Source organism: Acomys russatus, chromosome 31 (genome assembly GCF_903995435.1).
Source record: "Acomys russatus chromosome 31, mAcoRus1.1, whole genome shotgun sequence".
In the NCBI taxonomy this organism is placed as follows: Eukaryota; Metazoa; Chordata; class Mammalia; order Rodentia; family Muridae; genus Acomys; species Acomys russatus.
The window spans coordinates 12,670,553-12,696,248 of NC_067167.1; the positions used below are offsets into that span (position 1 = coordinate 12,670,553).

The 25,696-nt window shown below is 42.9% G+C and overlaps 1 protein-coding gene across 4 annotated transcripts in view; it reads right to left on the reverse strand.

Annotated features, from left to right (window-relative positions):
- The window catches only part of Nr1h4 (nuclear receptor subfamily 1 group H member 4), a 56,102-nt gene extending 30,853 nt beyond the window's left edge, over window positions 1–25,249 (reverse strand). For 2 of the 4 annotated variants that reach the window (XM_051139830.1, XM_051139829.1), the window contains exons 1-2: window positions 15,707–15,865; window positions 7,414–7,782 (exon numbers count right to left, since the gene is read on the reverse strand). In XM_051139830.1, the coding sequence (XP_050995787.1) occupies window positions 7,414–7,782; window positions 15,707–15,815 (478 nt within the window). In that variant the 5' untranslated portion in view covers window positions 15,816–15,865. Of the gene's footprint in view, window positions 1–7,413; window positions 7,783–15,706; window positions 15,866–25,113 lie in introns of those variants that run through there. The other 2 variants (XM_051139832.1, XM_051139833.1) reach the window with 2 other exon arrangements.
- Window positions 25,250–25,696: the final 447 nt, after the last annotated feature.

Sequence of the window (25,696 nt, forward strand, 5' to 3'; positions counted from 1 at the left end):
CTGGACTCACGTCCGTGGCATCTTTATTAAGTGATGACAGCATCAAAAAGAGTAGCAAGTATAATTCCGCTGGCATCCTCATGCCTGCTGGGTGCCTGCTGAGCGTGCAGGCTGTGATAAAGCATGGCTCGGCGTGTCTTTAAGAGCCAATTAGAAGCCGGGCGTGGTGGTGCACGCCTTTAATCCCAGCACTCGGGAGGCAGAGGCAGGCGGATCACTGTGAGTTCGAGGCCAGCCTGGTCTACAAAGTGAGTCCAGGATGGCCAAGGCTATACAGAGAAACCCTGTCTCAAAAAACCAAAAAAAAAAAAAAAAAAAAAAAAAAAAGAGCCAATTAGATGCCCATGTAGACAAACTCCTGGAAACAACAGCCAAAAGAACCTCAGCACCCCTCAGGTGGTCTAGGTTACCACAGGGGGCTGCTTGTAGTGGTAGCCTATAGACTAAGTTAAGGGAGTTTAAGCCTTTCCCTCTGAACTGTTCCATACATGCTTCTTTGGTTTATTCACGTATAGGTATCAGTAACTTATGTATCATTTCACAGTGTGTGCTTTGGGAAGCTTCTCTTAGTCACTATTTATGCATTATTTATATTCTTGAGCATTTATCATGGTTAAAGGCATATTGCCTGTATGTTTATTTGAGATATCCATTTTCTTTTGTCCACTTAAAACCATCGTTTTAGCATTTATATTTTTGTATGGTTTTTTTCAGATACTATATATTGATATTTCTAAATCTCTGCCGTTTACCTTTTTGTTGTTGTTTCTGTCCTAGGTCAGTTAGATACATTGTCCCCTCACTGTAGCTTCCCAATGGTAACTATCAGATTTTTTTTTTTCTTTTTTACTCACAGTGCATCGCCTATAGGTTAGAAGAACAAATGAACTACAATGTACTACTTAGTAATATTTTATTAATAAACAAATAAATTAATTAGTTAATTAATAACCAGGAAGAGATGGTTCTTGAAGCCAGGGTATGATGCAAAGCAGAAACAATGAGAAAATAAGAATTCATGAAGCAAATGTAGCAACAGCTGATGCTTGCAGACCCTTTGGGCATGCCAGGAGGAGAGCTGAATCTTTTAAAGGCAGCGCCTGTGTTTTTCAATACACCAAAGTGAAGGAAACGGTAATAGCAGCAAGTTAGTACACTGAGGATAGGTACTGAGGATTTACCAAGGATTTGGCAAGGTGTGTGTTAATTGCTATGTGTACATAATGACTATATGAACATCAGAGCTCCTTCAGGACAATCTGTAAATGCCTAGCTAAGGAATTGTGCCAAAGGTCAAATGATTTCGCTCACAGCAAGCCCCGGAGCAGGGTCTGCAGATACTAATCACCTGACTGTGTTATCTGCCTACCATCTATCATCATCGCCACCATTATCTCCATCACCGTCCCACCTTCCTCCTCCTCAGTGTTATCTCCACTCTGTCAGTGAGGAGGCTGGAGTCCAGACGCATGCATTAACTTAGGACAACCAGAAAAAGGATTCCCTGGCATTGGAATTTGAGCCGTTTGCCTTCATGTCTTAACCCATCCCATGATGCTGTGACTCTCCTCCTATCAAAGGCTTCCAATACCGGGAAATCCTCGGGAACCCACACTGCATTACACTCCATACCAGTTTAATCTCCCGGTTTATTAGAGTCATTACTGAATTTCATAAGCCGGGTTGTGCTTGATCTCAACTGGAGTCTCAATACATGCGGCCTCAATATATGAATATTAAGGCTACCTGCCAGTCAAAAAAGTGTCCATAGACAAAGGGTCCATTGGAAATTGTCTAAATCCACGTCATGTGATACTCGTTTCAATGTTTTTTGCAAGCTTTCCTAAGACTCTAGAACTAGGCCTCACATGTTAAAATATGTTCTAAAAGACAACAGGGTTACATATTAACTCAAACAGTGCCTTTCAAGACAGCTGCCATCCTCTCTGTGGCTTATGTAAACTCTGACACTGAGGCCAATGTGACCTGTTAGGAGACACTGTCATTCAAAGTTTCCAGTCAGCTGCAGACATTTGAGATTTGGGTCAAAACTCGTTCAGATGTAGTTATAAATGACACTGCTAGCTTCTGGAAAATGAAAGGTCCAGATTTGATCTAGGGCTGAGCAAACGCTGGTCACCACCATCTATATTATACCTGTATTCAGCAGTGACTTTAAAAAAATATTGAAAACTGCAATTTCCCTCACGATGCTCTATCTATGGCAAATAAGGCTTTCAGATAAATTATAAAATTACTTATGGAACTAGAGACAAAAGCCAACAAAAGCAGACAATCTCAGTACGATCTCAATTTTGTTTCTAAGTTCCAAACTTTTTCTCTTCTGGCGGGGGAGAGTGTTTCAAATGTCATAGACTCTGGAGCCTGCAAGTCAATCCCAAAACAAGAGAAAAAGCCAAAACTTTATATACAATAATCTAATTTAGCCCTCACAAAGACCCTACAGACCAGTGGTTCTCAACCTGCGGGTCGTGACCCCTGTGGGGGTTATATAACAGATCTTTAAGTTATAATTCATAACAGTAGCAAAACTACAGTTATGGAGTAGCAATAAACACAATTTTATGGTTGGCAGTCACCACAACACAAAGAACTATATTAAAAGGTTGCAGCGTTAGAAGGTTGAGAACCGCTGCTGTGTACAATAACTTTATTTTTAGAGATTGGGGCATATAGAAAACAAAGTGCCGGATAGAATGAGATTTGGGTAGCGTGATGTCTGATCCATCCTCCCTCCTTCCAGGCTACTGTAGGTCTCTCCCATAAGGAAGGACCGTTGAACACAACATTTCCCAGCTTCCCTTGCAAAGCTCTTCCGTAGAGATACCATTAGAAGCCAGTGTAGCGCGGAGGAGAGGCCAGTGCTGGGCTCCTGTTGTTTCTGCTGTCGAGAAGGGTCATGAAAGTGTGCCATGGCAACAGCTTAGTTTCCAGGTGAGAGAAAGGATACAGGAGGACATCGCTGTGTGACGTAAGGTATGACCCTGGAGCCATTAACTTCAGCAAAGGCAACGTCCTAAAACCTTGATGGTTCCCTGCGCTTCCCTGTTCATTAAATGAGGGCAGGTTTCACTTGTTTTCTTCTAAGAACACATACGACCACAAGGCAGACTGTTACTGACTTTACAGCCACCAATGCCCAAACTCCCAAATCCCCAGCACTATATGACACCTAGTGTACTCCTGTGACCTATAGATCTTATGGTGACAATTGCAGAGAGAGAGAGAGACAGAGACAGAGAGAGAGAGAGAGAGAGAGAGAGAGAGAGAGAGAGAGAGAGAGCTGATACCTTGATACCTTGAGAGGTTCATGAACTTTTCCCTTCCTATGGCCCCATTTCCAGATTGAATCCTCAAGATAGGTTGAGAGTTGACAGAAGCAGTCTCATCTGGGATCCCACAGCAGGGGGATTGCTGCATGCTTAGGGCTCCCTGTGCCCAGCCTGGCATGGAGCAGATTAATACTTTGATGGTTTCTTGGTGAATCTGGGTATTCCAGCACATTTCCACAGCCAACAGCAGGAACCCACCCCTGACCCAAAAGAAATGCACAGATGGGATCAGAGTTGGAGGAGGAATGCACTCCAGACCCCAGGATGCCGCTACAGAGATCTTCTCCCTGGTGACCGTAGAGCAGCCAAAACATCACCCCAACAGACTAAGTCAAGAGTACCACAAAGTTGCCCAGTCCCTCCCTCCACAACACGTGCTCACCATGGTACCTGACCACAACTTGTTTGGCAGGAGTAAGGGGGAAAGACCCTGAATCAAGTGAAATGAAGTTCAGGAGGCCCGAGGTTGAATTAAATCCAATAAGACAAAAGAGGCCCCATTTCTCGTTCACATGGTCTCTGGGTGTTAAACACTCTCGCTGTGCTTGACATAGGTTCTGTTACTGGCCTCAATTTTCGTTGAAAATGGGTGTCAGCTGGCTACAGAATACAGCCTGGTCGTCACTCTCCTGCCTGATTCTGTAGTCAGTAAAGCTCCCCAGAATGAGGCCATGCCATTCTTTACACACCTGCGTACATGGAGCAGCTGACACAGAGACTGCCATGGCGGCGATCATAAAATATTTGTAATCTGGCCCTTTGTGGATGGGCACTTTGGGTCTTCTTCTGCCCCTTGTGTGCTTGTCATTTGCCGACACCATTGGAGGGCAAAGTCTCAAACAAAATCAGTAGGGGAAACCAACCAACCAACCAACCAAACAAACAACAACAAAAAACCTCTGTCTTTCTCTGCTCTCAAAAATGTATCTATATCAAAATCCTATTTCCTGTGGGAGTCCCCCAAAAAACCAGGTCCTCTCTGCCCACTTCCTTTGTGCCACGCTAGCTGCACTCCTGTGCTTTCTTGGAAGCTCCCTGCCTCTGACTTAGCTTCTGCCTACTATATAGTCCTTTCCTTCATGAATGCCCTCCTGGTGGTTTTCCTTGGCCCCTGGTCTCCCTGCAGTCACTCTGCCATGCCCCAGAACTCTTAAGACCTCTTTACTTAAGTTTACGTACAAGGTGAACTGTTCCAGATTTCTGACTTTTTGGTGTTTGATCCCTGGGCTGAGACAATACCGGCACTTCATCATCTAAATGAATGAAGCCTTTGGCTTTCTTCCTTTGGCCACTGAGGTCATCAGTATTAACTGTGAGCAAACAGCCCGGGAGTAGGATGGCCATTTACTATGCAAATGATGTCTAGTGGTTTAGCCTGGAGGTCACTCATACAAGGTGTATGGAGTTAGCTTTATAAGCTATAATTTTGAAGCTGGACACACACACACACACACACACACACACACACACACACACACACACCCTTCCTTTATCAGTTATGAAGCCTTGGGCAGGTTCATTAACGTCTTATGTTTCAGTTTGCTCATCTGCAAAATAGATATATGGTATGAAAATGAAAGAACCTTGTTGTGGAGGTATGGTAAATATGTCCCATACGCCCTTAGCACTGGCCTCTCAAAGTCACAGCTTCTTCCTCCTAGACATGGCATATTCCTCCCTTTCTTTTTGTCCTCTTATTGCAAATAGCTTTTCCCTTACATTATATATCCTGATTACTGTTTCCCCTCCCCCTACTCCTCCCAACCTCCCCTCCCATCCAGATCCACTCCCTTCTCTGTCTCTCATTAGAAAATAAACAGGCTTCTAAGGGTTAATGATAAAATAAGGCACAATAAAATAAAATGAGATAAAACAAAAAACTAACACACCTGAATTAGACAAAGCAGACAAAAGGAAGGAAAGGAGCCCAAGAGAAGACACAAGAAGTCGAGACCTACTCAGGAGTCCCATAAAAACACTAAACTGAGCCAAAATGTTTATGCAGATGACCTAGTGCAGACCTGTGCAGGCCCGGTGCGTGCTGCCTCTGTGAGTTCATATGGCCTTTGCTCATATTGATATTGTGGGTCTTGTTTTCTTGGTGTCTTCCATCCCCTCTGGCTCTTAACACTCTTCCTGCCTCATTTTCCTTGGGGTTCCCCAAGCCCTGAGGGGAGGGAATTGCTGGTATTCCTCCCTTTCAGATGCACACCGGATGGCCACTCTCAACAATTACTGTGGAAGGCCCAGAGAGAGAATCAGCCTTTAGTTGGCACTGTAAGTACAGGTTAAATATTATTATGTTGAGGTTTTTTCTCTGATATAGACTTTTGTTTGCTTGTTTGTTTGTTTGTTTGTTTGTTTGTGAAACAGGGTTTCTCTGTGTAGCCTTGGCTGTCCTGGACTCCTTGGTAGACCAGGCTGTCCTCGAACCCACAGAGATCAGCCTGCCTCAGCCTCCCAGAGTGCTGGGATTAAGGATGTGCTCCACTGTACTCAGCTGCCTGAATCTCTTCATATGCATTATCCAGTCTGCTCTGCCATCTTCCCCTTCTAGGCGTGCCCCGCCATGCCCGGCGGCTTGATACAGATTTTTAAGATTATAAATGTTCTTTTCTTCTTCTTTCTCTTCAGTTAGGAAACATGACCTAGACTGGAATTGTGCCTTTCCAGCCTCATATCCAGTCCTCAGTTTCATTTGTGGAGCTGTTTTTCTGGTAACAAGAGAGAGAGAGAGAGAGAGAGAGAGAGAGAGAGAGAGAGAGAGAGAGAGAGAGAGAGAGAGAGAGAGAGAGAGAGAGATTGCTTGCTCTCCAGGTCCTCAGTTGCTGCTCAGACAGGTGAGCTCTCTTGGGTGCCTTTTAGATGCCACCTATACCCAGACTTAACACATTATAGCACAAAGGGATTGTGAAATCACAGATTATCCGATTCCGGTTTCAGAAATTCCCAATCGATAGGCACGGAGCGGGACCCCCACTTTGCCGTTCCCTCGAAACCACCACATAATGCTGTTTCGCATCTATTTTACGCTGTTCGATTGGATACAAAGCCTCTCACAGGAATAATGAGAGAAATTCAATCGCGTTTTCACTTCTTGTTCTACATTTTACTAATTCTTTTACCCGTGCTAAATTTGTTTTTTATTTCTACATGCTTTTAACACTCATTTTATTGAGGGGCCACGCTATGGAGGCCAGAGGAGAACTTTGAGGAGGCAGTTGTCTCCTTATGCTATGTGGGTCCCAGGGATCAGGCCTTCAGGCTTGCTGGCAAGGACTTTTAACTCTCAGCCATATCACCAGCCCCATATTAAACACATTATTGCATTTTATTTTATAATATTCTTTTTAAAACTAATAATAGCTTCTCTGGATCATCTCTATAGCCATCTTGTCCTGGCATTTAAACAAATTACCCTCAGAATTTGTTTGTGCCGGTGATCTCTTTACCAGCAAGAAATATGACTTAGTTATCAAAGAGCAGTGAGAAGATAGCAAAGTTAAACTTAATATTCACGATATGTCCCCAGCTCAGGCTAAATGGAGCTCTGAACGGACCAAGATGCGGTTCCGAGAACAGCGGTGGAGATCGGGAGCCTTTTATGGCACATGGAGTCGGCTTGCTAACCTCAAGAGGCTATGGGGCTGGAGCGATGGCTCAGAGGTTAAGAGCACTGGCTGTTCTTCCAAAGGTTCTGAGTTCAATTCCCAGCAACCACATGGTGGCTCACGCCCATCTCTAATGAGATCTGGTGCCCTCTTCTGGTGTGCAGGCACATGCAGGTAGAATATTGTATAAATTAAAAAAAAAAAAAAAAATCTTAAAAAAAAAAAAAAAAAAAGAGGCTATGCCTCACCGACAGCTCAAACAACAAAACCACACAACTAACACATTGTATTGTTTCATTGGGATGTTTTTGTAGGCTCTTTTGTTTTGTTTTTGTGTACTCAATTCATAAATCTGGTTATTTTCTTATGTATGAACCTGGTTCAAGAAATCACAGCAGCCAACACAGTGGAATTTTACTAACATGAGAGAGCAACCAGAAGACTCTCACCTTTGCAGCCCTCACAGGTGAGTGCGTTGTAATGGTACCCAGAGGCTCTGTCTCCACAGACAACACACAGCTCATCCCCTTTTATTCTTCCCGCTGCCGACGTGGCCATTCGGGGCTTCTTGGTCACAGGCATCTCTGAGACCTCAGGCTCTCCCTGGTACACAGTCTCAGCAGGCATTCGCCTAAGTTCGTAGATTCCAGAAGAGTACCAGTCTTCCGGTTGCTGGGGGTAGAAACCCAGGTTGGAATAATAGGATGATGAGGAAATCTGTGGCTGAGCTTGCGGAAACTGGACATTGCTGTATGGAGAATAGGGTTCTAAATCCAGATTCTGCCCCGGGGGGCCTGCCGCGTGTTCTGTTAGCACACCTGAACAGAAAGATAGCAAAACTGGAATTAATGTCATCATTCTAGAAGCTAGAACAGTATGTCAGATCTAATATTGAAATGGAAATTTATTTACACACATAAGCTATGAACACATACAAAACGACAAAAATATATTTAACTATATAAAGTTAACTTTTAAAATACGTTCTTCTAGAAATATACTTAATATGCATACTTATTATATATTATATATTATTATAATATTAATGCTTAATATGCATACATGTGTGTGTAAATATATATACGAGAGAGATAAAAATGTTTACATGATAAATCATAACCTCGGGGACAAAATGGAACCCAGAGGACAGATGAATGACAATGTTGCTGATATGTAATGAGATCTTGAAAGCTAATAAGAGAACACTCCAACAGCCTAAGGAGAAATAATAAAAGTCATAAATAGGTTTTAAAAACTGTTGCATAAATCCACAAAAATATTTCCCTTTGCCAATAAGCTCAAATTAAATCTATAGCACATTCGTTTTTAAGTTTAATGACAAGTACTCCTAGAGAGCAATTTGCTAGGATCTTCCATCATTTGAAACACTAATATTAGCATTATTTTTTTCAGTGCCAGAAAAATTTATTTAGTATATAACTATATATTTATATAAATATATACAAATAATATATAAATAAACAAATATAAAATAAAATATATTTAATGCTGCATGAGAGGAATTTCCATACAGATGAGGTCATTCATTGTTAGCACCTTGTAAGAAGAACCAAAAGTTGAAAACATACTCCAGCAGAATGATTGGAAAAACTGCAGTCTTTATGCACAAACATTCAAATGTGCAAAAATAATAATAGTGATTATATGGGAGGTTTTCTACAATGGGCAGGTATTATTTTCAAAAGGTGAACTGTAGAAAAATATGTAAATTTATGAATAAAAAAATCTGTGTGTGTTTGGTGTGTGTGTGTGTGTTGTAGGCAACTTTCTTCATGGTGTTTCACAAACTGAATGGTGGTGAGTGTGAGAGGTGATAATTACATTATTTTCTGGGGTAAGAAACTACACAATCTCTTCACTGTTTGAGATTTTTGTCATGTACATATTATTTTAATTATTATTACATAGTAAAAACCTTTGAACAAAAGATTCCACCACTTAGCAGCGTTAGTCCTCCTGAACTCAAAGCCATGTCCCCTTACTCAATCTCTTTGTGCAGATGGGAATTTTTCTTAACATCCACAATTTTCTCTTCATATAAAAGGATGTAAAATAATAATTCCCAGCAATAACAATTGAGTTAAAATGAGATAAGGCATGCCAAGAACTTTGTTAAATTTGACACAGAAGTGCCTGAAAACTACAGATGGCATTAAAATAGAGATTATAATTATTCCTAAAAGCATTATTATTAAATAAAATGCTTAGATATAAAACCTCTAGGAAATAAAAATGAGCAGGTTATGAAAATTCTTCTATTTTTGGAAACATAAGCTATGCTCTTTAGGAAACAAAATGGCTAAATTATGCAAAAAAGAAAAACACACACAAAAAAACCCCCACCCCAACTTAAGTAAAAGATTAGTGCGTAAATGCATCTGATTCTTGAACACACTGTCAGACAGCCCTCAGGCATAAATTCAGCTGCATTTCTCCTGAGTAGCGGGATTTTAAGCAAACAAACTGTTGATACTCCATGTTCACACCTCAAATGGAGGAGGAAACTTCTAGATAAAGGCTCTGTTGATGACTGACTGAAATAGGGCAGATCCCCAGTTCCTCGTTGGAAGCACTTGGAATCGAATGTGCTTTGGAATTCAAAGCTTTTCTGAACCTTAGGGATGTTGGGGAGAGGGCTCAGTGGGTAGAGTGTGTGCTGGGCAGGCATTGGGCTATGAGTTCAGAGGCTCAACACACTATAGACCCATGGTCCCCAACCTTCCTAACTCCGCAACCCTTTAATATAGCTCCTTATGTTGTGGTGACACCATCCCCCAACCGTACAATTATTTCATTGCGACTTCATAGCTGTAATTTTGCTGCCACTATGAGCTGTAATGTAAATATCTGATGTTCACCCCTGTGGGGGTGTCACATCCCATAGTGAGAAGCGCTGCTCTATAAAGCCCTAGTGGCGCACAGCTGTAATGCCAGCACTGGGGCTGTGGAGCCCAGAGGATGTCACAAGCTCAAGGACCAGCCAGTCTCGACGAAATGGTACAAGTCCAGCTCAATGAGAGAACACAAAACTAAAGTGAGGAGAGAGAGGTGTCTTCCTCTGAGGACACCTAAATTCAGTCTTTGGCTGTCTATGTGCACACGTGGGTGAGTGTCCCCTACATATGCACACACACACACGTATAATTGATAAATTGATCAAACAAACAAACAAACAAATAAACAAGTAAATAAAATTTAGAACCCCTTGATTGGGCACCGGCCTGGCCTTGATCCCCAGAACTTCAAAAAAGAAAAAAAAATAGTTTTTGTTGTTGTTGATGATTTGAGATTTCAGAACAGAACGCAGTGGTATTATTCCCTGTATAGAACTCAGTGTCAGAAACAAACACAGCATTGCCTCCCAACTGCTGGGATTACAGGCGTGCACCACCGCCACTGTCTGGTCTTGTGTCTCTTATTGATTCACATAAAATAGAATACTTTATTTATGTGTTTATTTGTTCATTTATATAACTAGAGTTTTTATCCTTCGCCCAAGAATGACCACCAAAAAGAAATCGTTGGCTTTTTTTCAAAACAGGGTTTCTCTGTGTAGCCTTGGCTGTCCTACACTCTCTTTGTCGACCAGGCTGGCCTCGAACTCACAGAGATCCACCTGCCTCTGTCTCCCAAGCGCTGGGATTAAAGGCGTGCGCCACCATACTCGGCTCAAAAAGAAATCTTACTGAACTTAAAAAAAAAAACAATGGTTTCTAGTGGTTTGGGAGTTTGGAACTGGACTTCAGGATTCTGGACCCAGCACTGCACCTCCAAAATGTCCTTCGAGGTGCTCAAATCGCTGCTGTTACGACCATTATTACCAGTAGCAGAAATCTTTATGAATCTCTTCCTAAGATTAAGCATCCAGCATCCTCAGTATTCCTTGAAACAGTAGGATGAGGTACCATCACCCATCCTGCGTCCCCAGGCGTCCCCTGGGCCCTCTGTTCATACTTCAAACAGGTCAGTGCTGTCTCCACTGTGGGTCCGAGTGCGGTTGCTGAAGCTGCTTCTTGCTCCTACCCCGCTAAGAAGCTGATACTTTGGAGTTTGCCCTCAAAGCCCATTCTCTGGAAGACGTCAAATGTGAAGTATTTCCAAAACCAAAAGGGGGGAGGGCAGGACTGTCTCCTCCTCTGCTCTCTGTACTTGAGTTTGGAACTTCCGCTCTGCACAAAAAAACCACAAACAGGCCTGCGAGGTTCAGCGCGAGCAATCCTCTCTCTCTCTCTCTCTCTCTCTCTCTCTCTCTCTCTCTCTCTCTCTCTCTCTCTCTCTCGACAGGGTCTCTCTGTGTAGCCTTGACTGCCCTGGACTCAATTTGTAGACCAGGCTGGCCTCAAACTCTCAGCGATCTGCCTGCCTCTGCCTCCCGAGTGCTGGGATTAAAGGCGTGCACCACCACGCCCGGCTCTTCCAACCATTCTTGCCTCGCACCAGCTTTTCTGTTTTCTTGGATCTCTCGGGACTTGTCCCATGTGCTTCCTGAGCATGGGCCCTCTGGGCATACCCACTCTCCCCTAGAGCTCACTGTCACTGTCATCACCATCACTCCCATAGTTTTCTCTCTGACTAGATCTTCATAGCCCGGGTTCTGCATTTAATTAAATGGTGCCCACAAACCATTACTTACTGCCCTGCCTGGGCCTCTCATTGCTCGTCTGTAAAGAAAGGGATATACGATCTTCTAGTCTTTTCTATCTATAATCTCACAAGCAGGAGACGTCTCTCTGAATATTAGAATTCAAAACTTTTCTACAATGGCAAAGCCGAATATTCTTATATTAAATATTGAGGACACGTTCTACACTGACCCTGGGAAATGGCTGTGACTGAGGACACAATATACAGTATCCGTGCAGATATCAGTTTCCTCCCTCCCATGCCCAACTTGTCTGTATCAGGCTGGGGGGAGGGCACAAGGGGTGGGGGAAGGATCAGTGCATCTGACAAACAAGATTTTGGTAAAGCCACTTTTGTTTTGTGAGTACAAAATAGAAGAATGAAGTATGAACATTTTGTAGATAAAATGTAAGCAAAATCCCAATGCATGTCTTTAATCAAATATGGCTAAAATTTCTGAAGCAAATAAAATATAAAAGAACAGAAAAGTTATACTAATAGTTTCACTCTTGCCCAGATTGCATCCTCTAACACGCTCTCTCAATTCCCCCTCCACCCCGAGCACTGTTTCCCATCACCACAGTTTAGTGAAGCCAAAGTCAACGAACCAACTAGCCACAGAATCTGGGTGGAAAATAAACAAGAGTCCCAACTCAGGTCAGTTAACGCTATAAAGATCATATCTACCTCCTGGGACCATCTAAGTTGGAACACAAAGTGAGGCCTGGAAGATGGCCCACGCAGTCACGTGCCTGTCACACATGCATGAGGACCTACATCCCTCAAAACCGTATCAGAAGGCCAGATGAGCTCCTGGGATCTTCTTGACTTTGCTCTGGAGTAAGTCCACCTAAGAACCCAGAGTCAAAATGGAGCCTGAAGCTCACTGGCCAGGCAGCCTACTTGACAAGCACCAGGCCAGTGAGAGCCCCTGTCACAAGAAAACCCCGAACAACCAAACAAGTGACAATACCTAAAGAACAACACCTGAGTTTGACCTCCGGCCTCCGCATGCATTCGTGCACACGCACGCACACACACACACACACACACACAAATACACACACGTATAAAGTTTTTCCAAGGTTATAAACGTTATGCTAAAAAACCAAAACACAGCAAAATAGAATAATATACAATGATACAAGTTAATGCTTCTTAAAGCATATCCGCTTCTAGCATTTCAGAGTCCGCTGCCTAGCCACAGAGCAGAGTGGTGAATATACCAACAGTGTGAAAATGAAGAGTCAGCACAGGTGACATTTTTTTTTTTTTTTTAACTTTTTTTTTAAGGGAGACTTTATTTCTTTTCTTTATAAAAAATATTTTATCTATTTATTTAATGTACATGAGTGCTCTATCTGCATGTACACCTGCATGCCAGAGGAGGGTATCAGATCACATTATAGATGGTTGTGAGCCACCATGTGGTTGCTGGGAATTAAACTCAGGACCCCTGGAAGAGCAGCCAGTGCTCTTAACCACTGAGCCATCTCTCCCGCATAGGTGACATCTTAAATGGCTGGACCAGAGCAACTTCTACTACATAAACTGACTAGGAGATTTTAATTCCATGCATTTTACGTATTACAATTTCTCTGGACCATAAACCCCTGCTCTGACCTTGCTACCTTGTTAGGTAACCCTTAGCTTAAAGTGCAGTGCTGAGAGAAAGGATTGATTCTGAGGATCCCAGAAAAAAAAATTTTGACTTTAGTGGTAAGTAACTGGTAATCGTTTATACACACAGCCTGCTCTGCTGACACAAGCACCAGGACACTTATTTCATCATATATACTGGACACTTGCTATTTGCACACATTGTCATAGGCTTCAAGGACACAACCATGAACAAGACAGGTAGAAAATGCCCAGCCTTCTGTTTCTCTGTTGGAGAAATAGTGATGTCAAGGGCAGGACACAGGCAACTAAATCATTAAGCATTGATTGATGTGACCGCCGATGTAGAGGAGGGTTGAAGTGGATCAACTTGTAACTCAGAGTATCGGGATTTGGAGCCTTTGGAGAAGAAACTCCATGAGAGTTTAGGGAAAAGGTCTTAAATAGGCACATATGAATAAGCTCCAGCGTAGTCTGAGAAGTCCCAGAAAGCCAGCTTCTGGACAGGGACCTCTGGCTTTCCACAGACTCTCACCCACAGGAACTTTCTGAGATGAAAAGTTCAGTACTTACAATATGACAGCCATTAACCACTCAAGGCTGCTGACCATTTGAGATGCAGTGTGTAATCCTAAGGGGAGGAGGAGTCCTAAATTTATTTAATTCTCAGTAATGAAAATTTTTAATTAAATAATCAAGTGTGGCCAGGGATTGGCATATTCATCAGTAAGGCTTTTGGGAGTTTGTGAACAGAGACTAGGTTCACATGTTAGTGGCGATATTGTCCCACGACCTCAGTTAGAGTCGGTGTCTGGTGCAAATGATCCCAATGTTTATTTGTTTGCTTTGGTTTGTTTCTTTGTTTGTTTGTTTGACCTCTGACCCAATGCTAAGCACAGCAAATGTTCAATGCATGTTTGTGGGACTGAATAGAGTGGAAACTCACTTTAATGTATTCCTTATTTTCTAAGCCGTGGCTTACTTAGCCAACCGACACGGCGTCATTTGTGAAGTCATCTGCAGTTCCGGCCACCAGGCCCTAGGTGTAGGTGTTTCTCCCTGGCTCTGTCAGCTGATGACCTCCTTCCATGAGGCCTGCCCGACTTCTCTCAGGTAGAATACATCTCTCCTAACCTCTGTACACACTTCCCATATAGCACTTATCAGAAATGTGCATAATCATCCGTATTTGTCCACAGCCTTGTTTTCCATGCTAACCCTGAGGTGGGAGTTGGAAGCGCACAGGTGAGGAGACGGATCTGGACACTAAGTGTGTGACGACACTGAACTTGTTTTAGCTTCTGCCTCTGCCTCCGCTGAGCTGGTGTGATGTGCTCCCACGTCAGAGGCTGCAATAAGGCAGCCCCAGCACCAGGAATGTAAATTGCATTCCCCACGCAGAGCAAACATTCAGGACATTCTGTTTTGGTTCTCTTGCGGTTATTCTGTGACCTCCCCGAGAGAGATATTAGACTGCATTTCCTGTTCTATTCTTTCTGGCACCGGGCACAGTGCCTGGCACATAATAAATGTTAAATAAATGTGCTTTGAATAGAAAGAGGGTCAAAGATTTGCTTTCCAAGCCCCGTAAGTCATTTCTGTTTCTAAATACAGTGTCAGCCACTTTGAAACGCCACTCTTAGGCAAAATAGGATGCTGCCAAGTCTATGATCAAAAGTTCAAAAGTTTGCATGTCGTTGTAATTATGGGGGAAATGATTAGCATTTAATTTTTGGTGGCAGTTTCGAAAGATGAGTTTATGTTTTGAGAGAAATATTAAGATAATATTTACATTAGGCTGTCTTTTCATAAGAAAGCATATTTAATTCAGAGAAAATAACTATCCTAAGCCTAAATCTCAGTTTCATTCATCTTATTTGCCAGAAAACACTGGAAGAAATATGCTGCAAAACTAGTTCATTAAATTTTTTTTAAAAAGCTTTCTTTTTCTGGTTATTACTTTTTACCACATGCAATAGTTCTGCAATGCATCTTTTTCCTCATGACCCTTGCACATACTTAGACATACGTTACCAAATAAAAATTCCACAAAACAAACTTATCTTTACCTCTGGGCAGGCGCATTGATGTTTTCTCTATTCTGCTTTAGTTTTTAACGCTGGTCCCAAGGCACTGAGCAGGTGTTAGAATTCAGTGAGATGGAGGCTCAGCATTTCAAAAGACACAAGGCCTTACATTAGCACACTTTAACTTTCTTCAAGTGTCCACAGATGTTAAAGTTAACATTTGACGGACTTGAAATGCTAACACCAGGTTGGCCTATAGCGCCAACAAGACCCTCGTATGCTTAGAACTACAAACATCAACCCACCACAACTCCCCATGCTCGGTCTTCTGAGGTTGCCTGGGCCTCCCTCTGACAGAGACCCGTGGCCTTAATCACTAAGACAAGGCCCCCGAATTTCCTCGGTGCGGTAGGAAAGTCTGCGTAAGGACAGCTGGTGAACAGGGTCCTACCTTTAGCAGGCTTCATACTCATCACGTCCGGCCCAAACCCTGGTAGCCGGTGGCTGTGGTGAAGACTAATCTGAATTGGATTTTCCAAGTTCTGAAACTGCATCACCATTCTTAGCTTCCTCACAGCAACTGAGGAGGAGACTAGGTAAGAAGTGACAGGGGCCAGAGGTTGGTGCGGTTTACTGATTAACTCCATCACCGAGCGGAATATTTGTAAATGTTTATGAGACAAGTCCTCCATGCCAAATTGCATAGTAAGCTGGAAACTGGTGTCTTAGATAAACATTTTGGGGAACCCTTTCCCAGCTTAAGAACTTTTAGAGGACAAATTTCTGTCCACTGCCTCCATGGGTCCTGGAGGTCGAATGTCACACTATGGATCTTTATGTTTATAGCCAGTATGTGTTTAGAATATCAGAAGCATTTATGAATAGTGCCTCACGGTTAGCCCTTGAAGTCTGTGGACCAGGCCAGATGGATTTGTGTCTAATAATAGGTGAAGAATGATGCCCCGCCCACACTCCAGTTCATATGTTGAAATCCTAGGCCCAAGGACCTTACAGTGTGACCTTATTTAGATATAAGGTCTATGTGGGTTACATTTATATAGAGAGACAATCAGAAATAGCAGTTAATTCACTATTGCTCAAGTCCTTACTAGAGAGAGACAGAGACAGAGACAGAGACAGAGACAGAGACAAACCCCTGTGGATGGACAATGAAGCGAAGAGACAAAAGGTGACATTAATAAGCCAAACAGGAAGACCTACAACAGACTCCTTCCTGGTAGTCTCCAGAGGAGACAACCCAACTGACACCCTGATTTTAGACTTCTGGCTGTCAGAACTCTAAGCTAATATATTTTGTTGTTCCAGTCATGCAGTTTGTGATGTTCAGACACAGTAGCTTTAAAAAAAAATCTAATAAATCTGGTCTTTCTTGACATTTATAAGCTCTGTAGACCATGAACGCATTTTTGCATTCCTGAGCCATTTTCTGCTTTTATTTCCTCATTTAAAAAAAAAAAGGAAAAGATTCAGCCAGGGTGGTGGTGTTGCACGCCTTTAATCCCAGCACTCGGGGGGGGGGGGGGGGGGGGGGAGGCAGAGGCAGGCAAATCTCTGTGAGTTCAAGGCCAGCCTGGTCTACAGAGTGAGTTCCAGGACAGCTAAGTTTACACATAGAAATCCTGTCTCAAAAAGCAAAAAAAAAAAAAAAATTTTTTTTATGTTACATATATGGGTGTTCTGCCAGCATGTATGTATGTGTGACATATGTGTGTACCTGGTGCCTGCAGAGGCCACCATGTGTTCGTTGGATTCCTTGGAACTGGAGTTATAGAAGATTGTGCACTGTCATGTAGGTGCTGGGAACTTATGCTGAGTTCCCTGCAAGAGCAAAAGGCTTTCTTAAATGCTGAGCCATCTCTCCAGCCCCAATTTCCTAATTTTTAAAGGGAGGAAGTGATAATAACACAACTCATAGTCATATCTGATTTAAATAAAATAATATTTTTTAAAATGCCATAAGCACATTGGTGGCTTTTGTCATTGCCCTGATATTGCATTTTCGGTTTCCTTATTGAATAGAAACAGTTCCCTTTTTAAAAACCCTGTACATAATTTCTGAATATAAACTTCAAGGCTTTGCTGTTTTGTTTTGTTACTGTTGTCGCTGAGAAAGCTTTAGCAAGGGACTCTGTAGGCTCCAAGTTGATTCAGGCATAACGCGACTATGCAGGCTACACAACTTTAGGTAAGTGTCTGGGATGCTGTGGATCCCATTTGTTTGTATTGACAGATGGTAAAAATATAGATAATATCCCTGCCTACGCCCTTCACAGGCCTGCTGTGAAGATAAAATGAGATAATCAACATGAAAGCAAATTCAAGAGACAAAGGTGATGCATGTCATAATTGCTGATGTCCCTACAGCCTTTGCAAGTGTACAAAGTGTATTTATGTATTATCTCAGTGGGCCGCCACTTGTGCCATATGTGGCAGGGTTTTGTCTATGAGGCCCGCTGTCTTCAACCCTATCCTACAGAGGATGAAAAGCAACTCAGGAGGGTTAAGTGACTCAGTGTATAGATTAGAGGGAAGGAAGCAGATTAAGGCATACCTGCGTCTACATCACTCCCTGTAGGACTTAGGAAAGCTCAGAGGACGGGGTAGAAAGAATGCATAAGAGCAAGAGGAAGAAATGACTGTGGTAGAACACGGTCTCGGGAACGTGACTCCACGGCCACCGCACTCTTGATCTCACAGCAACAGATGAATGAGCTCACAAGACCTGCACAAGATTGCACCAGCCTCATCTTAGCACGGGGGAGGAGGCTCCTTGTGCCCCGCCAGGACATATAGGAAGATAATGGTAGCTGACAGAGTGCAAGTACAGCCCCCTCCCCAACGTCTTTAGGCACTTAATGATTGATGCAATAGGAAGAGAGATTTTCTTCAGTGGTGTAGATGACTTCCGGCGAGAAACTCATACTCCTGCAAACAAACTCTTACCCAGGACTCCGTAAACAACTCTAATGAAACGTATTGTGTCATCAATGAATACACAAACACATGAAAGGGAAAGACAGACTAACTGGGTGTCTCAACTAGGGTTTTGTTGCTGTGAAGGGACACCATGACCACAACAACTCTTATAAAAGAAAACATTTCATTTGGGCTACATATAGTTTCAGAGGTTTAGTCCATTATCATCATGGCAGGAAGCCTGGCAGCATTCAGGCAGACATGGCGCGGGAGAAGGAGCTGAGAGCTCCATGTATCCGCAGGCGGCAGGAAGAGACAGTGACACAGTGGCCAGACTTGAGCATCTGAGACCTCAAAGACTACCCCCTTGTGAGCCATTCCTTCCAATAAAGCCATGCCTACTCCAACAAGGCCACACCTACTAATAGTGTCACTCCCTATAACCTGTAGAGGCCATTTTAATTCAAACCATCACCACGCTGGGTTATCAGCAGGAATGTTGGGGTAGGGGGTAAGGGGACAGTGATAAGCAATGAAAATGATAAAAATTCATTATATGTACATAAGTACATGAAGAGTTCACAATGCAATCCATGATTATATATAACTCATATTATATATAACAACTTAAGCTAGTAAAAATGTTGAATGAAAGAAAAAAAAAAAAAAGAAGCAATTAGTAGCTCCATAAAACCCTCCTCCCCAAGCAAGACTCACATAAAATGCTTTTATCAGAAGATGGATTGAATCTCTCCCTTCTCCCTAAGAGAATAAGCTGCATTCCCCACCCCCGTTAACTACTCCTTTTCTCTTTCCTGCAAAGGTGTGCTATCTGGGGCAGTAGCCACTGGCTACATCCACCTGCACTTAAGTAAGCGGAGCCAGCTCCTGAGTCACACTGCTCACATTTCGGTGTTTCACATGCAGGCGGGCAGTCCTTCCTGCGTTGGACAAAGTGGATTCAGGATATGCCCACCGTCACAAGAAGTTCTCTTGGATGGCATAGCTACAGAGTGTATAGTTCAGTGCGAATGGCGGGCCAACCAAGGTACACTGGGCATCAGCTGTGCCGGTGTAGAAAATGGGAATTCCCAGAGCAAGTGCTTGGCAGTGCTGGTCTGACTGAGCACTCTCCTACAGAACAGCTGTGACCGGCATCCTGGGATACAGTCTTGTTGAAAATAATTTCACCTCTAAGAAGGTGAATAGACATGTTCTCTTAAGCATCCAGCTCTGGTTCTTTGTCCTAATCATATTTGGGTGGCCTACTTCCTAGTTAAAAGAATGTGAGTTAGGTTGTTTGACATCTTTAAATATCTACTTTCCTTCCATAAAATGGAAATAGTAATGTCACAGGTCCTAGAGGAGTCTCTTTAAGAGTTAATGTTAACAGCAAGTACAGTTCAAGCACTTACAATGCCCCTGGCTTTTGGGGAGTACTTAATGAAATAAGGCCAGTCACGTGCACAGAATGAAGGAATGTGTCTGGACCATAGACCAGGAGATGGCAGAAATAGAAGTAAACCAGGAAGTCTGCTTTAAAAACACATAAAATAAGCCAGGCGTGGTGGCACATGCCTTTAATGCCAGCACTCGGGAGGCAGAGGCAGGTGGATCGCTGTGAGTTCGAGGCCAGCCTGGTCTACAAAGTGAGTCCAGGACAGCCAAGGCTACACAGAGAAACCCCATCTCAAAAAAGCCAAACCAAACCAAACAAACAAGCAAAAAAACCCAAATAACCAAAAACAAAACAAACAAACAAACAAACAAACATATAAAATAAGCTGGATGCAGTGGCACACACCTGTACTCCCAGCACTCAAGGAGGCAGAGGCTGGTGGGTTGTTGTGAGGTCGAGGCCAGTCTGGTCTACAAAACGAGTCCAGGACAGCCAAGGCTACATAGAGAAACCCTGTCTTGAAAAACCAAAAGAGAAAGGAAAAAAAAAACCCACAAAATATCTGGTTATGTAATTTAACTATTTAGGAAATGGAGACATAAAGATTAGAGACTCAAGGCCATATTTAGCTGCATAGGCCAATCTGAGCTACACGAGACCGTGTCTTGAAAGAAAAAAAAAAAAAAGGTTAAATGTAAAACTTACTTAGTCAATACGGTGTCCAACATATGGAAAGTGTTGGGAAAATGGCTATTATTTCAATTCTCCTTACCCCTGCAAATTTGCTTGTAATCTGATTTTAGAGTTACTCTTTCTGAGCTTGTTACCCCCAAGAATCTGCTTCTTATTCTACATGATTGAAAGCTAAATCCTAAAACTCAGAAGAATCACCCAGGAGCTGGCCAGCTTGTCTACAACTCTCCATCTTACCGCATGTCTTTTCCAAACTATACATGCCCTAGCCGGATGCAGCAGCGATCCGTGCTGTAATAAGGAAAGGCTCACTTGGGATCTTGCCTTGCCCCGTTTCTGTAGTCCATGAATAAAAGATAGGATATGAGATTTCCTGGGATAGGAAGCATTAAAGCCACAGGAATTAGCAAAAAGCATTAGAGCTATGGAAGAGTTAAGGATGAGGAAGAGTAGTGGGGTTGGGGATAGCTCAGTGGCTGGGAACTTGCCCAGAGTGTGTAAGGTCCTGGGTTTGATCCCTCACACTGGAAAAGAAAAGAGAAAGCAAAATCTCCAGGTGTGCTAAGTAAGGCTTATTTTGTCTGAGCCCTGGGATAGTTTTCCATCTCTTATAGACGGTTCGTTTTAGGTCACCCAACAAGTTAGAACTACATTCACTTGAGCTGAGCTCAGTGAGATGGAAAAACACTTGAAGTCAAATGTCAGAAATGCCCTGTAAATCCTCATCTCAAGAATTTTAATTACATTTCGAGACATCTGGGTGGTTCTGTAACATCTGGAAGAGTCTCCTAATTGAAATACACAGCTTTGGCAAGAACCAGGTTCCAGGGTGCGTGTGTGCTAATTAAAAATAAAGCTTACCCGGAGAAAGCAGACATAAATAGTTCAGTGGCGTATAAAGCAAGGAGGACTAAGCAAAGGCAATGGAATGTGAGGACAGGAGTGTGTGGGGTCTACCTCCTGCTCCCTGCTGGCATTCACTGTGCTGTGAAGATCTGGGGAAACTGTTAAATAAAATAATAGAAAATAATAAAGAAAACATGGATTTCAAAGTCATTGCTACAGCAACAGTGTAATGCTAAGGCAAAGCAGGGCCTGAGTCTCCTCCCTTAAGACACACGGGAGCATATTCATATATGGTAGACTCTTGTTGGCTCCTCTAAAATTCTGCGTTCTTGATAATGCTGAGAGGAAGAGCACTTCCTTCTTTGAATGTGTGGACTAGTGTTCATCATTTCAACAATTTTCGGTGTGGCCCGTGGCAGGCAGTCACACTCCAGAGTGAGCATGTTTTGTGATGCTTTAGAGTTTATGGAACATCCTCTCACACGGTCCATTCTCCCTTTCGCACAGCAGAAAACTGAAGGTCAGAGAGCACTGCTTGCTTGCCTCTGATTTCACTCCTCTCAATCGCATAGCCCCCTTCCCCACTTGCATTCACTGCATCTTCCCCAACCTCCTAGAGCTGTAAGTGGTTTGAGCCCTGCTGCTCTGTGAACTTGGGTCCTGGGAACACCAGGCTGTTCTTGCCTTTGTTTGTTCAGCCCCCGTTGTTACAGCTCTTTGTCTAAGTACTTGATCTTTCAAGTTCTGCGGCGGTTTTAGTTCCTAAAATTTACTAAAATAAAACATGGGTTTTAATTAATGTACTACCCTGTGCTGTGCCGAACGGCAGGAAGCCATGGACTTTAACTCCATTGCTTTTTATTGTGCACTAATTACATAAAACCTTGCCTTCTTTCATCAGAGATGCCCCCCTTTAAGCCATAAATTAATCTTTGACCAAGTTTCCGGCTTGCAGGCTCTCCCAGGGGAAAGGAGACTTATCTCTATGAGGTCACCTTGTCTTTCCATCCCTCGCCCTCCACGAGGATCTGTTTACCGATGATGGGCTAGATCTCCATGTGGGTCTGACAGGGCGGCAGGGTGAGTTAAAGGGCCCTAGGGAGGCGGTTCCTGCAACTCTATACCACATTTGTCTGAGCTCTTTCTTCTTTTTTCTGATGCTAGTGTCATAGCCCTTTGTCCCACCTCAACTCTGAGCTCTGTTTTCTAGTACCGCAGGGGACGGACGACAATTTGGCTTGAGAATAAGAACAGTCTAGAAGGGTAAGGGAATTGGTGTCTCAGGACCTTCAGCTAATGAAACCAGCTATGAAAATGCCCAGCTTGCTGATTTGATTTTTATTTTGTTTGTTTTCGTTTTGTTTTGCGAGGGTTATTTTGTTTTTGTTGCTTTATTCCAATGCCCAGGGCATCACCAGTGCTCAACATTTGAGCTACGTCATATGCTTGTCGTAAATTTTACTTGTTCTTATAACAACACAGGCTGCTGGGCTTTGGATAGGAAACCACTGAAAGAGTGTACCTCCCTGGTCAGTTGAACCCATAGGTTTCTAGGTCTCTCTGTCATAGCTTCAGATGCAAGAGTGGGAGGTTAGGGTTTGGCAGACTCCCCATCCATGGCTAGCGGTCTTTGCACTCATGGACCATGGCCTAAACTTGGGGAGGGGGCATTGTACCCATCAGTGTCTTCCGGACAAGAAACCAGAGAAGCGGAATGCAGCACTCTGTTTTCTCCGTTCTCTCCTGTAGCCCAAGCGTGTTGGGTAGGATGTGACTGAGGCCCCAAAAGAAACAGATTGGGACAGAATGCTTAGGCACGGCTCTGGGACAGTGGTTCGCAACCATCCTAATGCTGTAACCCTTTAACACAGCTCCTCCTGTTGTGGTGACCCCCCCCCCCCCCCCCCCCCCCCCCCCCGCAACTCACCCACCTATAAAATTATCCCATTGCTACTTCAAAACTGTAATCTCGCTACCGTTATGAACTGTAAAGTAAGTATCTGATACGTGACCCCCTCCCCTCAAAGGGACGGTGACCCACAGGTTGAGAGCCGCTGCTCTAAGAACTGAGGGAGGAAAAAAATAAGAGAAGTGTAGCATTGTTCCGGTTAGCTTACTAGCGGAGGGGACAGATAGAGATTTGAATCCTGACAAAAACAATAGCTGTGCATTGCAGCTCATGCACCTTGTGATACGTATTCCCAGAAGCCAGGAAATGAGAATATGATCTCATATTATGTATGCATGTGTATAGTATTTATACGTACATACACCATATATACATATGAAAGCTACAACATAAGAAGCAGGAGTTGCAGCACGTGCTTCGCTGCCATTTGCAGGTGCACCTAACCCGGCAGCACCTGCTAGCTTTTACTCTATAAGGTTAACCTGGCTGGGACCTGGGCTGTGAAGCTGGGACTGGAATGTAGGCAAAAAATAAAATAAAATAAAATAAAATAAATCTAAATTTTTCCTCCCCACATGCAAACTTGATCTCAACATGATTTGTTTAAATATTATTACGCCTAGGGGATTTCAAAAGGCCATTGTAAAATTTTAGGGCAGGAAGTGGTAGTTTTTTCTTTGAAAAAAAAAATCGTAAGTGGAATTTTGCTTATCTATGATATATAGCAACAATACTAATTATTCTGTGAGTTCTGGTTGGTAGAGAAAAAAAAAATCCAGATATCTGTGTGTTGTTTTTTTTTCCTAAGGCACTATGGAAGAGCAGGCTGGAAAGTGATCAGAAATAGAAGCACAACCTTTCGTTGCTCACAACTGACCCGCAAGATGGAGGCCTACTAGAAGAAATAAGATGCGGTGACAATGTGGGAAAAATGGCATTTAGCAAATAATTGCTGCTGGGTGTCCTCTCTCTGAGAATTACCAATCATCATCTCCTTTCTCCCCCCCAAGCCTCTTCTATGCTTCCTTTCTATTATTTATTGCTGGGTTATTCTTGATCCGGTATTCAAGGGTTAATGAAGGATGATTTCTGCCACTAAATGTTCTGACACTGTATATGGGTAAGTAGACGCATAAGTGTGCAATGCAAGTACTGCCCTCACCCCCTCCCCCGCCCCTTTGGAAATGCACTAATTAACACCACCACACAGGAAAAGACAATGGCTGGTAGGTAATAGAGCAACTATGGTTAGAATCTCCTGGGGATATCTGACGCCAAATAAGAGATCGTGCCTTACCATGTTGATTTTGGTGGGATTTCAAGTGTTTCCATTTTTATTACCATTGTCTATCACGGTCTACATAATGCTGGATGGGAACAATCCAGCCTCCAGGAAAGGTGAGTTATAGAGAAGAAAAAACAGTCATTCAGAAAGTGGCAGAAGGCTTCCTACCCCGCCCCAAAACCTGCCCTCAGTTGGACTCTGCTAATGTTCTCAGCTGAACTCTTTATACTTAGATGTTTTTCATAAATGTATAAAGTGGGGCAATGTATCATTTTATGGCGTCATCTAGTTACAGATCTACTTAAAAATCACTTAGTACAATTTGTCCTTAACCTCGTTTAAATGACTAATCCTGACACTGTGCCATAGATCCCCCTCAGTAGCGGAGGAATGCTGGGAGGGACCTAGTGCTGAGCACTAGGTAACTTCAGCCTTTAATGGGTATCATATTAAGCCATAAGCACTTATGATTTCATTCCTTAACACCCACTATAATAATACCAGAATTCATTCTGGATCAGGAAGTAGCCTCTACCTAACTCAGTTAATAATCTAGTCTCATGGCCTTGGCAGTTGGCAAAGCCCTGGAGACTGACAGTCCTCTCCTATAAAAGGAGAGAAAGACCATTGAGTTCAATGAATCCAAAGTGCAACCTGGCAGAAGGGTTCACATTTATTGAGTCCTTAGAAGAAGAAGTGAGATCATTTCCTCGAGCTCGCTAACATGAGGCTTCCTTCTGACACAGTTAGATTTGTTGCACTCCCGTGTAAATCAGTTTGACTACTTACCAAATAAGTTTTCAGAGAGGGAAAAGTCGTCAGTGGCCTGTAAGTGGGAGTGCTCAATCAGATTCATTCTGGATCCACTCAAGCTTTTCAATTTGAGAGAATGTGTCTGTGACAGTGGTCTTCAAATAAGAACGCTGAAAGGCAAACACACGCACAAGTTCGTGGTTGCAATATGGTATCAGGCGTTGCTTAAGAGAAACAGGTGGAAAGCAAGTGAATACACAGATATCCAAATGGTTCCTCTGTAGAGTTTCTGACAGCCCTTTCTGCATACATTTTCTCAATATTATGATTATAGCTCACTTGAACTTAAAAAAGTTTTCAAGTTACATGCTTTCTGAGGAGATGTTTTGTAATTTAATATACCATATACTTTTTTCACTTAAATTCCAGTATTAATGAATTTAGGCAGGATGTGAGAACATCTGGATTACGTTTTTACTTCTTTCATGTATAGAAAGAAAAACAGAAACAAATATAAAGACTTCAATTTACAACGGGGTCATCTTGGATTTATTTTTTCCATTAGTTAATTTATTTATTCACTTCACATCCTGATTGCAGCCCTCCCTCTTTTCCTCCC